Source organism: Terrapene carolina, unplaced genomic scaffold (assembly GCF_002925995.2).
Source record: "Terrapene carolina triunguis isolate 2854851 unplaced genomic scaffold, T_m_triunguis-2.0 Scaffold508, whole genome shotgun sequence".
Classification (NCBI taxonomy): domain Eukaryota; kingdom Metazoa; phylum Chordata; order Testudines; family Emydidae; genus Terrapene; species Terrapene triunguis.
This window is the reverse complement of record NW_020664859.1, coordinates 1204105-1216535: the sequence shown is the minus strand read 5'-3', so window position 1 is coordinate 1216535 and position 12431 is coordinate 1204105. Positions and strand designations below refer to the sequence as shown.

Here is a 12431-nt window from a genome sequence, read left to right as displayed (position 1 = left end):
CGAGCACATCACTCGCCCGCGCCGCTTCTCACCGCCCCCATTGGCCCGGGACGGCGAACCGCAGCGAGTGGGGGCCGCGATCGGCCGAACCTGCCGCGTCAGCAGGTAAATAAACTGGCCCGGCCCGCCAGGGTGCTTACCCTGGCGAGCCGCATGCCGAACATTGCCGACCCCTGCTTTAAAGGATCCATAATTTAGCAGGGTGTTGACATAAGCTTTGTCCCTTTCTATACACATAGCGGGGAGAATGCATGTCTCATGGCCAGAGTTCACATACTGGCATTTAAATAGTTATAATCCATCTCTAATTTGTGTCGACCATGAAGTTTTTCTGACCTCCCATCTTGGAGCAAAGCATAAATTGGATCACACAGCTCCACTTAGGTAATGAAAAACTCTACAGCAAATCTGCATCCCTGCTCTCTCTCTCTCTCTTACGGGGAGAGTCCTGGCCAGTTTGAAAGAGCTACAAATGCCTGCTAATATTTGGAAAGAACAGTTCTTGGATGGGAGCATGTGAACAGGTTTGAGAACCTACACAAATAAGATACACAGGGAAGGACGTGAGGTGACTTCAGTGTTTCCGAGTGGGATAGCAGCAGAGTGCGAGGGCTATCTCGTAGATCCACGCAGATTCATGTTCCTGGTTGTATTTAAAATCTTCATCAGCCAAGCTAATCCTTCTGAGACTGAAGTCTGATATGCAGAAGGCTTCGGGGGAGGAAGGAGAGAGAGGAGTGTCTTTGTTTATCTGGAACAGTCTGCTAAATCATTTCAGATCAGATATCTCCTGCTGATGAGTATGTTTGTTTCCTCCTTCAGGATGAAGATGTACAGATAAGAAAACGCATCACCATCCCCAAACAGGAGAGCCGATCCAGCAGTACAGGGGAGCCCAGCTAATCCCTAGGGGAGCCATCAGGACTTGTCTTTCATTTGATCACATAACTGTAGTTTCACTGACAAGAGCCCTTTTTATAAAGAGATTGCCTGGTTGAGATGTTGCAGTTACTCAAACTTCTCAGATCAGGATGGAGGGGCTATTTAACTGTCCTTAATGAAGCACAAGACTTGCCAGTGCACTACCCACATCTCCATGCCCAGTGAGATCTCATGCCATGGAAATTTGCAATGACTTTGCTCCTTTTTCCAGGTGCCATTGTGGGTTGTGAGTCACTGATCTCTCTGGGGTTTGTACGATGAAGGGGTGTGCTGGGAGTTGTCTGTGGTTAGAAGTATGTTCAGATGCTGCTTTGGCTGTCTGCCACCATGGGTTCTGTTTGCTGTTCTGGCCCAGAAGGCTCAAAAAAATGAACATTGCTGGAAAGTATGTGCACTGCCACTGCTGCGAAGGGTAAATACATGAGCATTAGAGTGCAGGGGTGTTTGTCACAGGAGCCAGGCAGCCATGTTGTTAACTCAGCTCTGTATTTATTTTGCAACTGTGTAAGTGGGAGTATTGCTGTGATAGTAGGATAAAGGGTCTCTGTCTGCATTTCGCTTGAAGACTTAATGGGAAATCTAAATGCTACAAGTTAATTACTCTGAATGTTACTCATTTGCTTCAGATGCTGTATAATCAAACCATCTGCAGGAGCATGTAATGATGGTGCATTTAGTTGCTATTTGCCAGGCAGTTACAGAGTAGCTACATAGCTACATAGCTGTAGCGACCTTGTGAAACAAAGTGGTAACTGCTGAAATGAAATGCCTGTACGTGGTTGTCAGTGGGTTACAAGATTTTGTCATTGATCAGTAACTGCTTTGTGGGGTGTGATAAAATACCAGGCAGGTTATGTTGAGTCCATAAGAGTTCATGTTTTAAAGGCCTCAGTGCCGGCATGCAAAACTTGCCCAACTTTTCAGGAGCTCCACAAAGGCTGCAGCCATCTAAAATGGAGCAGTCCAGATTCCATTCCCAGCATGGTACGCTCTGTCACGACCCCAGTGGAAGGTGTTTGAATGCCAAAGATTTTTGGGAATGCACCAGTAGCCCAAAGATCTTAAGTCACTTCTGCTGAGATCAGAACCTTCCAAGGTGACACTTGTACTTTTGAAGACACCCTCAGTTTATAACCACATCTGGAGTCCTTATTATATATGTATTTTAAAATAAAATTGCAGCAGAGAAATCGATGCTTGCTGTTGTCACTTACCAGAAGGCTACAGGAGCTGTGGATGGCTGCACCAATTCAGTACACGTGGTCATTCACCCATGCAGGGCCCTGCAACATCTAGAAAGTTGGGGCAGCATCCAGGATTGTTACGGATCCGGAGGGCAAGTTGCCTTTGAGCTTTGTACTGTCTCTCAAGGAGTTGCATACCTTCTAATGCGAGGTATTAGCCCTCAACGGGTAGTGATCAATGGCTTGATGTCTAGTTGGCAGCCGGTATCAAGCGGAGTGCCTCAGGGGTCGGTCCTAGGGCCGGTTTTGTTCAACATCTTTATTAATGATCTGGATGATGGGATGAATTGCACCCTCAGCAAGTTCGCAATGACACTAAGCTGGAGGGAGAGGTAGATACGCTGGAGGGTAGGGATAGGGTCCAGAGTGACCTAGACAAATTAGAGGATTGGGCCAAAAGAAATCTGATGAGGTTCAACAAGGACAAGTGCAGAGTTCTGCATTTAGGAAGGCAGAATCCCATGCACCGCTACAGGCTCGGGATCGACTGGCTAAACAGCAGTTCTGCAGAAAAGGACCTGGGGATTACAGTGGACAAGAAGCTGGATATGAATCAGCAGTGTGCCCTTGTTGCCAAGAAGGCCAACGGCATATTGGGCTGTATTAGTAGGAGCATTGCCAGCAGATCGAGGGAAGAGATTATTCAGCACTGGTGAGGCCACACCTGGAGTATTGTGTCCAGTTTTGGTCCCCACACTACTGAAGGGATGTGGACAAATTGGAGAAAGTCCAGTGGAGGGCAACGAAAATGATTAGGGGGCTGGGGCACATGACTTATGAGGATTGACTGAGGGAACTGGGGTTATTTAGTCTGCAGAAGAGAAGAGTGAGGGGGGATTTGATAGCAGCCTTCAACTACCTGAAGGGGGGTTCCATAGAGGATGGAGCTAGGCTGTTCTCAGTGGTGGCAGATGACAGAACAAGGAGCAATGGTTTCAAGTTGCAGTCGGGGAGGTCTAGGTTGGATATTAGGAAAAACTATTTCACTAGGAGGGTGGTGAAGCACTGGAATGGGTTACCTAGGGAGGTGGTGGAACCTCCTTCCTTAGAGGTTTTTAAGGGCCTGCTAGACAGAGCCCTGTCTGGGATGATTTAGTTGGTGTTGGTCCTGCTTTGGGCAGGGGATTGGACTAGATGACCTCCTGAGGTCTCTCCCAACCCTAATATTATATGATTCTATTCTATGATTCTAAGCCTAAACTTGTTAATGGTGAAGGGTTAAAATCCATGTGCATTTTATATAATAACCTGGTATATGGATTGTGCCAGTTCTTTTCCCGACCCAAAGTCCAGAGTATGGTCAAGGGACCAGTGGCTTAGCAAATAGTGATTAGCTAAAAGAAGCAAAATAAACAAAAGATAACCTTGCTTTGCCAAAATAAGCCTAGTCAGCAAATTGCCAGGTGTTAGAGCTAAAAACTAAATATGGAGATATACCTATCTCTTAGAACTGGAAGGGACCCCGAAAGGTCATCGAGTCCAGCCCCCTGCCTTCACTAGCAGGACCAAGTACTGATTTTGCCTCAGATCCCTAAGTGGCCCCCTCAAATAATTGTGTCTTATTCAGAGTTGCAGATTAAACAAAGAAGCCCTGTTTCGGTTGTTAGTTTCTTTTGTAGGGAGATGTTCCCACATATCCAACCTTGAGTTTATAAAAGGTTGGCACATGTCAGTATAAGATATGGCATCCTCCCACCTCCCTTTCCCAGGGACCCAATGCCTGCCTTAAAACACAAAGGAGACAATCTTTATTGCCATATACTTTCACTGTTTCTTTGTTTTAACCCCTAGGAATGTATCTGCTGGACAATCAGAAAAGCTACTCCATTCCTATGAATCCCAAATCAGAATTCAACATATATATTTTATACTAATAACATTTTATCAAAGTATTAATTAAATGTTAACTTGCTAACTTGAGACCATGGGCGGAGACATTATGTAACCTGTTAACCATTGGCTAATGTGCTATCTTGTCTTTCACCTAGACCTATCCCGGGGTGTGAAACTGCCTACCCCGTCACTTTCCCCCGCCCATGAAAAATCCATATATTCCATTGTAATCAATTGATTGACAGTGTCTCTGAGCCTAATAAGCAAGGTAACACTCCACCAGCGCTGTGTGTAATAAACTCCTATGCTTAACCTCTACACGGTGTGAATTTATGTCCTTCAAATGGCCATTTTATATCCATTTGTTCTTGTGTCCACATTAGTGCTTATCTTAAATAACTCCTCTCCCTATCTGTATTTATCCCTCTGATGTATTTATAGAAAGCAATCATGTCTCCTCTTAGCCATCTTTTGGTGAAGCTAAACAAGCAAAGCTCTTTGAGTCTCCTCTCGCAAGGTAGATTTTCCATTCCTCGGATCATCCAAGTCGCCCTTCTCTGCACCTGTTCCAGTTTTGAAATCATCTTGCTTAAACATCGGAGACTAGAACTGCACACAGTATTCCAGATGAGGTCTCACCAGTGCCTTGTATAATGGTACTAACACATCCCTGTCTCTACTGGAAATACCTCACCTCATGCATCCTACTAGGACTGCACTAGTCTTTTTCACGGCCACATCACATCTCCAGATCTTGTATGATATTCCAGTTCTCCTCCGTATTGGCAATACCTCCCAACTTTGTGTCATCTGCAAATTTTATTAGCACACTCCCACTTTTTTGTGTCAAGGCAATTAATAAAAATGTGAAATAAGATTGGGCCAAAGACCAATCCCTGAGAAATTCCATTAGTAATCTCCCTCCAGCCTGACAGTTCACCTTTCGGTATGATCCGCTGTAGTCTCCCCTTTTACCAGTTCCATATCCACCTTTCAATTCTCATATTAATCCCCATCGTCTCCATTTTAACTAATAATTTCCCAAGTGAAACTGTATCAAATGCCTTACTGAAATCCAGGTAGATTAGATCTACTGCATTTCCTTTGTCTAAAAGATCAGTTCTCTTCTCAAAGAAGGAGATCAGGTTGGTCTGGCATGATCTACCTTTTGTATAACCATGTTGTATTTTGTTCCATTTACTGTTCACCTCTGTCTTTTAACTAACAGGCCTGTAGTTTCCCGGATCACTTCTTTTCCCTTTCTTGAAAATAGGAACTATATTAGCAATTCTCCAGTCATAAGGTACGACCCCTGAGTTTACAGATTCATTAAAAATCCTTGCTATTGGCTTGCAATTTCATGTGCCTTCTCTCCTAAACTTCTGTCAGAACAAAAAAACCACACATACCACACACATCCTCCCCCAAACTCCCTCTCAAGCTCCCCTGTTTTCAGCTCTGTTTGCTAGTCCTTTGTTGCTCCTCCTTACCGCTGTCTGGCCAGCTGGCTCCCTTCATAAACCTGCTGCCTAGGAAGCCTTGTTCCCAGTCAAGTTTCAGCTGTGATCTAAGCCCTGCTTCTCACAACCCACTGCTCCCTACCAGATGTTGCAAACTGAACTCAAACACACACACTTCCAAGAGCTCACTCGCTGCCCCTAATGGTCTTGCCTGCCTTCTTCTCCAACAGATTCCAACCCAAACTCCTCTGAGTTCAGCTCTGTTTGCTGGCTCCTGTGCCTCTGCTCCTGGCTGCCAGTCATTAAAAGTTACTGTCTGGTCATTGGGCTTCCATTGCATCTCCAAGGTCTTTCCATTCATGTGTGGGCAGTTCTTGGCTCATTCTTCCCAACTCAGAGACCTACACGACCAACTACCCGCTATTATGCCCGTCCCAGAGAAGAAATTAACCCATTCAGTCCTACTAGGTCACAATGCAAAAATGATTGTGAAAATTAGGTTATCTATATTTTTCATTAAAATAATGCAGATATTTCCCACATTCTCCACAAAGTTTCACCTGGATGCTCTTTCTTTTTGCCTCATGTTTGCTGTTGTCAACAGCTCCAGTTGACTAGAGAATAAAGCTAGTAAGTTCTTCTTCATGTGGACCCTTCTGAACAGGAGCTGTGGGAGCTCAGGTTGCAGTAGGTGCAGCAATCAGTTCTGTGAGTGGGTCATTCAAGCAACATGTTAATAGTACTTCTGAGAAATATCTCACAACAGGCAGTGCTGACTGTCCACTGACTGAACCCCATAACCATCCGGAGGTTGACTCCAGGACTAGCCACAGCAGTCAGTGTCTCCATGGCTCTGGTGAAAATAGTTAGGGTATCTGCTGGGACTCTTGTAGTTGTGAGTTGTTTTGGGGTTAACTCACTTTGTGTGTTCATTTTAAATGTTCCCACGTATACATCTGTGACACTTCACCAGTTGCACCCTGGCAGTTTTCATTCTATTTAAACATCCCATATCACATTCCCCTCTTTTGACACTCTGCGCTTGTGAACGTGGAGCCTTTATCAGAGGAAATCATTCCTATAGCAACAGGCAGCCCAGCATTCGCAATATTAGTACCTCAGGTTAGTGTTCTTGTTTCCAGGGGTGCTGAGCTACCTGCAGCTCCACGGATCTCAGCAACACTGAAAATCAGGGTGCTCATTTAGATGTCCAACTTTTCTGCACCCAGGTTTGGAAATGATGGCTTTAGCCCAATCTCACTGTTAACAAACTTGGGACTGAAACTTTCTCTACATGAATATTCATGCTGAACTCTGATTCTCTTGTAGTTGAACAGATTAACTTTCCAAAGAGCATGTATCGGTGGAGTCACTCATTTCCTGTGTCCAGAGATTTACCTTTTTAAAATAAAAACCTTGCAGTGTTTGAAATGGAGTTAGAGTAACTCAAAAGGTTCGTTTTGTAAAGACACTTTACTGTGTCCTTACTGGACTGTAGCTGCTTTGTATAGTACCATGCCTGTATTTGTTGAATGATGAAAAGCCTACTTGTTAAGCATAAAAAGAATGGACTATGAATGATACACACATGCTCATGCACACAGTGGTGCATTTATTGTTTGCTTAATTTATGCAGTACTGGCAGGTTGCTGATAACTGTATCTCTGACTAATGAAAGATAACAAACTTTAATTGGGAAATAGGTCCATGTTTGTTTCTGCCTCCTATCAATTGTGTCTATGATGACAGGGTACAAAGGAGATAATGTCTCTTCACCATCCATTTATAGCTGGGTTACAGAATAGAAGTGATAAAATTGCCAATGATGAACATAGACTGAACATCCTGCCAGACCATCTTAATGACCTACCTAGAGATTGATTCCTGCAGCGCTCGCTCTACAAGGAGACTACGTCCATTTGGAATTTACCAGGATGAGGATGAAGAGAAAGGTAGAACATGCTCCAAGGGCTGGAAGTTGAAGCTAGACAAATTCAAACTGGAAATAAGGTGTTAATATTTAATAGGGACAGTAACTGCCCTTCGGAACAATTTACCAAGGGTTGAGGGGTATTCTCCATCACAGGCAAGTTTAAAATCAAGGCTGGATGTTTTTCGAAAAGCTCTGCTCTAAGAGTTATTTTTGGGCAGGTCTCTGGCCTGTGTTATACAGGAGGTCAGGCTAGATGATCACACTGGTATCTTCTGGCCTTGGAATCTACAATGATGATACAGAACCTCTTTTTCTGATGAGGAAATTAGACACATACCCAGAAAGTTTATGCTAAACTGCAGAGATGGCTAAGCTTTCTAAATAGAGCTCACTGCAGCCATGATCCTCTTTAAAATGAAGGTATGCCCTATGGATACTAACAATCCCAGCATGCACTGGCCCCCTCTTCATCTAAGCAGAAACTGGTCTGTATAGCTGCAAGCCAGCCTTCGGGGTGACTGACTGCTGTGTGCCAAACTCTGAGAAGTGTGTTTGCTCCAAGAGTGGGTCCTTGGTCCTCACGCTCCACCTAGGACCCTGCAGTGTTATGTTTACAAAGGAAACTTTGGAATCATAGAATATCAGGGTTGGAAGGGACCTCAGGAGGTCATCTAGTCCAATCCCCTGCCCAAAGCAGGACCAACACCAACTAAATCATCCCAGCCAGGGCTTTGTCAAGCCGGGCCTTAAAAACCTCTAAGGAAGAAGATTCCATCACCTCCCTAGGTAACCCATTCCAGTGCTTCACCACCCTCCTAGTGAAAAAGCGTTTCCTAATATCCAACCTAAACCTCCCCCACTGCAACTTGAGACCATTACTCCTTGTTCTGTCATCTGCTACCACTGAGAACAATCTTGATCCATCCTCTTTGGAACCCCCTTTCAGGTAGTTGAAAGCAGCTATCAAATCCCCTCTCATTCTTCTCTTCTGCAGACTAAATACACCTCTACCCCGATATAACGTGACCTGATATAACTCGAATTTGGATATAACGTGATAAAGCAGTGCTCCGGGGGGGTGGGGCTGCGCACTCCGGCGGATCAAAGCAAGTTCGATATAACACGGTTTCACCTATAACGCGGTGAGATTTTTCGGCTCCTGAGGACAGCGTTATATCGGGGTAGAGGTGTAATGCCAGTTCCCTCAGCCTCTCCTCATAAGTCATGTGCTCCAGCCCCCTATTCATTTTTGTTGCCCTCTGCTGGACTCTTTCCAATTTTTCCACATCCTTCTTATAGTGTGGGGCCCAAAACTGGACACAGTACTCCAGATGAGGCCTCACTAATGCCGAATAGAAGGGAATTATCACGTCCCTCGATCTGCTGGCAATGCTCCTACTTATACAGCCCAAAATGCCATTGGCCTTCTTGGCAACAAGGGCACACTGTTAGACTCATATCCAGCTTCTCGTCCACTGTAACCCCTAGGTCCTTTTCTGCAGAACTGCTGCCTAGCCACTAGGTCCCTAGTCTGTAGCAGTGCATGGGATTCTTCCGTCCTAAGTCATCATGTGTGAATGAGTTTCCATCCGAAGTGGGGTTACTAGTTTAGACAGCAACTGTCCTTAGCCACTGCAATCACCTGAGAGTTGTCTAGATTAGGGCCAGCTGCCACTCTTGTCAGTTGGTTGAAGGGCTAAACACTGACACAAGAATATCAGTAAAAGCCATTGCAGTCTGGCTGGCCAGAAAGCTGGTAGTGTTTTATTGGGAACAAACTGGCCATGTGTCATTTTGGGATATCATCTGGTCTGCCCGAGCTGTCTGTTGACAGTGCTGATGAGACCTCTGGGGTAACTGGCTCACAGCAGTTGCTGGGGCTTGGTCAGGGGTTTTAATAATGCCTGTTTAAATATAGAAATAGCACTGTGTATTTTGTATCCTTCACATTTATTAAAGCCTCTCTTGGCCCCGCTTCTTTGCTGGGGCCCCTCCCCTATGGAAAATGCACAGCAGAGTTCAGTGTAGAGGCCTCCTCCTCCCTTTATAACACGTTTATCTGCCAGCTGGCCGGAGGAAAGTGACCCCTAAGGCTGCCTCCACCCCTCAGCCCTGCCCCTCGCCAAAAGCCTGTGGGAAAAGGGGGCTTTGCAGCATGCTCTGCAGACACCAACTCCATGTTCTGGTTCACGGGGGATGTGAGTTCCTGAAGAACACCCTGCAGGCTACTCTCTCCTGACTGCTCAGCAGCCTCCCCTGGTCGCAGCTCTGATCCAGCCTCGGGGGAGCCATGCTCACAGATAGGCGGCAGGTCTCCAACCATTCTGGGGGTTAGACGTGAGCCCCAGCCCGTTTTGAATTCCACCAGAGAACCTGTTGGCAATCAGGCCAGGTCCTAGGAGCCTGGTGTGATCTGCTTGGATAGCATTTGGCACAGGTGCTCACTCGGACCCTGGGCTATCCTGACTACATGGCTATTTTTGACATGCTAGCTTGAGCAGAGCTAGCACAGGTACGTCTACACAAATGGAATTACGCCTCTCAGAGCTCAAATGGAGACATACCCTGTAACACGTGTCATGGGTTTAGGCCAATGTCTTGCAGCTTAATAGCCTGGAAATAAGTGCTGTCTCGCACTGGAACGGGGTACAAAGCAGGTGTTTCCAGCCCTAACCGGTCGCATACTCTGAAGTTCTGCACTACCAGGAGCAGCTGGCATACAAAGGGCCTGATTCTCATAATCCTTGCTGTGTGGATGCACCTCTCTTTTCCCCCTGAATCTTCACTATAGCCTTTAAATTTTGTGTATAATAAAACCAACCAACCCCCTCTTCTGCCTCAATTCTGTGTAGTGGTGAGATTCCCAGGGAATTAATAAGACTCAGTATTAGATACCAGTGTTACTATGCAGACGGTACAGCCTGGATGAGTGCATATTGCACCATCATGCTTATGGTACTTGGTGGCTAACTCTAACTGAGCTAGATGGAGGGCACCATGTACCAGGCAATCTGAATGATTCTAGTTTGCTGCCTGAGCTGCAACTGACACCCTCCCACGCCCTCCACCCCCAACTGAATTAAACTTCTGAGTGTAGTAGAAACATACACATACAAAGGGGTGATTTTTCCCCATGTAATCGTAAGAATTTCCCCCAAGAGGTTGGTCCCAATTTTCTCTGGTCTGGTGCATTTACAATGGAATGGTCTATTTCTTTTGCAATGTATTTTATATTTTCAAAGCAACTGCTTTTTAATTTTGATGACTGCGTAGTCAATTAACCAGTTTGGCTGTCTGAACCTTTTAAAGCCTTTTTTTAAGCCTATTGGAAAGTTCATTCAAATCCTGCTGTCCTGTTCTTTCCTGTATCAAGCTGCTCCTGCTAGCAAATGACCTGTACTGCAAACACTGTGGGCTGAATGCTCAAAGCACTTAGGAGCTGAAGTCCCAGTTTTGGGACCCCTGTGATGCACAAACCGCCTGCTGAAACCCTGCAGGCACCTGAACAGTTTATAGTAAAATTTCTGCAGAGCCTGTGTTTCTGGGCTGCCTCCCTGTGTGCCTCCAGATGCCTGTCTCTTGTCTGAGCCCCAGAGCAATTCCCAAAGCAGGAGAAGACAGGTGTTTGCCTGCCTAACGCACAGGGAGGGCCCGATCCGGTAGGTGTGCTCTGAGGCTGCCTACTGGATCAGGCCCCAATAGGTGAGTCCCAGGAGGAAGGTGGGTGGTGGCAGAGGAGCTCGGAGGTTAGGGAACTCACCTGGAGCTGGGAGACTCCCAGTTCAAGTCCCCACTTCCCCTTAGCGGTGAGAAAGGATTTGAACCTCCAAGGGGAGTGCCCTAAGCTCTGGGATATTCTCGCTGGCTCTTATTGAAGCTGCTGCACTGAGAATAGAGAGTGAAAAGGTCAATGGAGCAGGGGGACAGGATCCTGGGTCTCCCATACCCTGGGCGAGTGCTCTCTGCACCAGGCTGCACAGTTCGCTCTCCTCCTCCCCATCCCCCTCCAGAGAGAGGGAGAGACCTGGGAGGCCATTGGGATGGAAGGGCTTGAAGAAGGCAAGAGGGGTGCTTGGCAGGGACTGCTGCCAGCCCAGGGAGTTAGAGAGAGGGAACAGGAGTAGTTGCGGGAGGAGTGGGTGTAGAAAATGAGCAGATATGGTGGGGATGCAGGGCCCGTCCTTATTCTCGCCTTGTACGTGATGTGCTGGAGCCCAGGGAGCCAGTGAAAAGGTCCATGTGCAGGGCAGGGGGCGAAGTTAACGGGAGGGTTCTGGACAGAGAGAAGGACGGGATGGGAGATGGCGACCATGGTCTGGTGAAAGGCATTGGTGGCAGTGATGGGAAGGAGCAGCCAGACATGGTGGTGGCTGAAGGAGAGCACTAGTGAGAACCAGGATGGGAGGAGGATTGACAGCACATCAGATGCTGTAAAAGACAATGCACAAGACACCAGTCCCTGGCTGGGATTAGTCAGACTCTGGGAGCTGATACAAGGGGCCGCCTGGGGGGAGGGCTATTTCATGGAGTGACTCGAGGCAAGTGTTGGGCCCTTTCTCTTTTGCTCTTATGTCTGACTTGGCTCTGGCGGGTTTGCAAGGGGGCGTTTGAAGTTGTGCCCTGGCTCTTTTGGGAGCCCCAGAATTGCGCACACGCAGAATAGCAATGAGAACACTTAGCCCTATCCTCTAATCAGCAGGTGGTTATGTTTTCTAGTGCACTGGTTGCCTGTCCAGTGTAATACCTGTAATTCCCATCACTCCAGTACCCAGCAGGCGAAGGACCTGACTGAATTCCTTATTACCACTAGTTTACGCTCATGTCATCACGCTGAAGTTTTACTTTGTGTTACGTACACCTGGCCCAGACGCCAGTAACCTGCATGGCTGAATTGCTTGTATTCCATCCCAGAATCAACACAAATCACTACATACGTTATAATTTCTCTCATTAGTTTGCAGTTAGAACTCTTGGATGCTTTTTTAGGATAGTTACATGTAGCAGAGAAGCTATCCATAT

General features: G+C 46.5%; 1 protein-coding gene across 2 annotated transcripts in view; it reads left to right on the top strand.

Annotated features, from left to right (window-relative positions):
* PNPLA7 (patatin like phospholipase domain containing 7) overlaps positions 1–2402 on the top strand; it is a 130852-nt gene extending 128450 nt beyond the window's left edge. For both annotated transcript variants that reach the window (XM_026658720.1, XM_026658719.1), the window contains one exon: positions 823–2402. In XM_026658720.1, coding sequence (XP_026514505.1) covers positions 823–903 — 81 coding nt within the window. In that variant the 3' untranslated portion in view covers positions 904–2402. The remainder of the gene's footprint in view (positions 1–822) is intronic.
* Positions 2403–12431: the final 10029 nt, after the last annotated feature.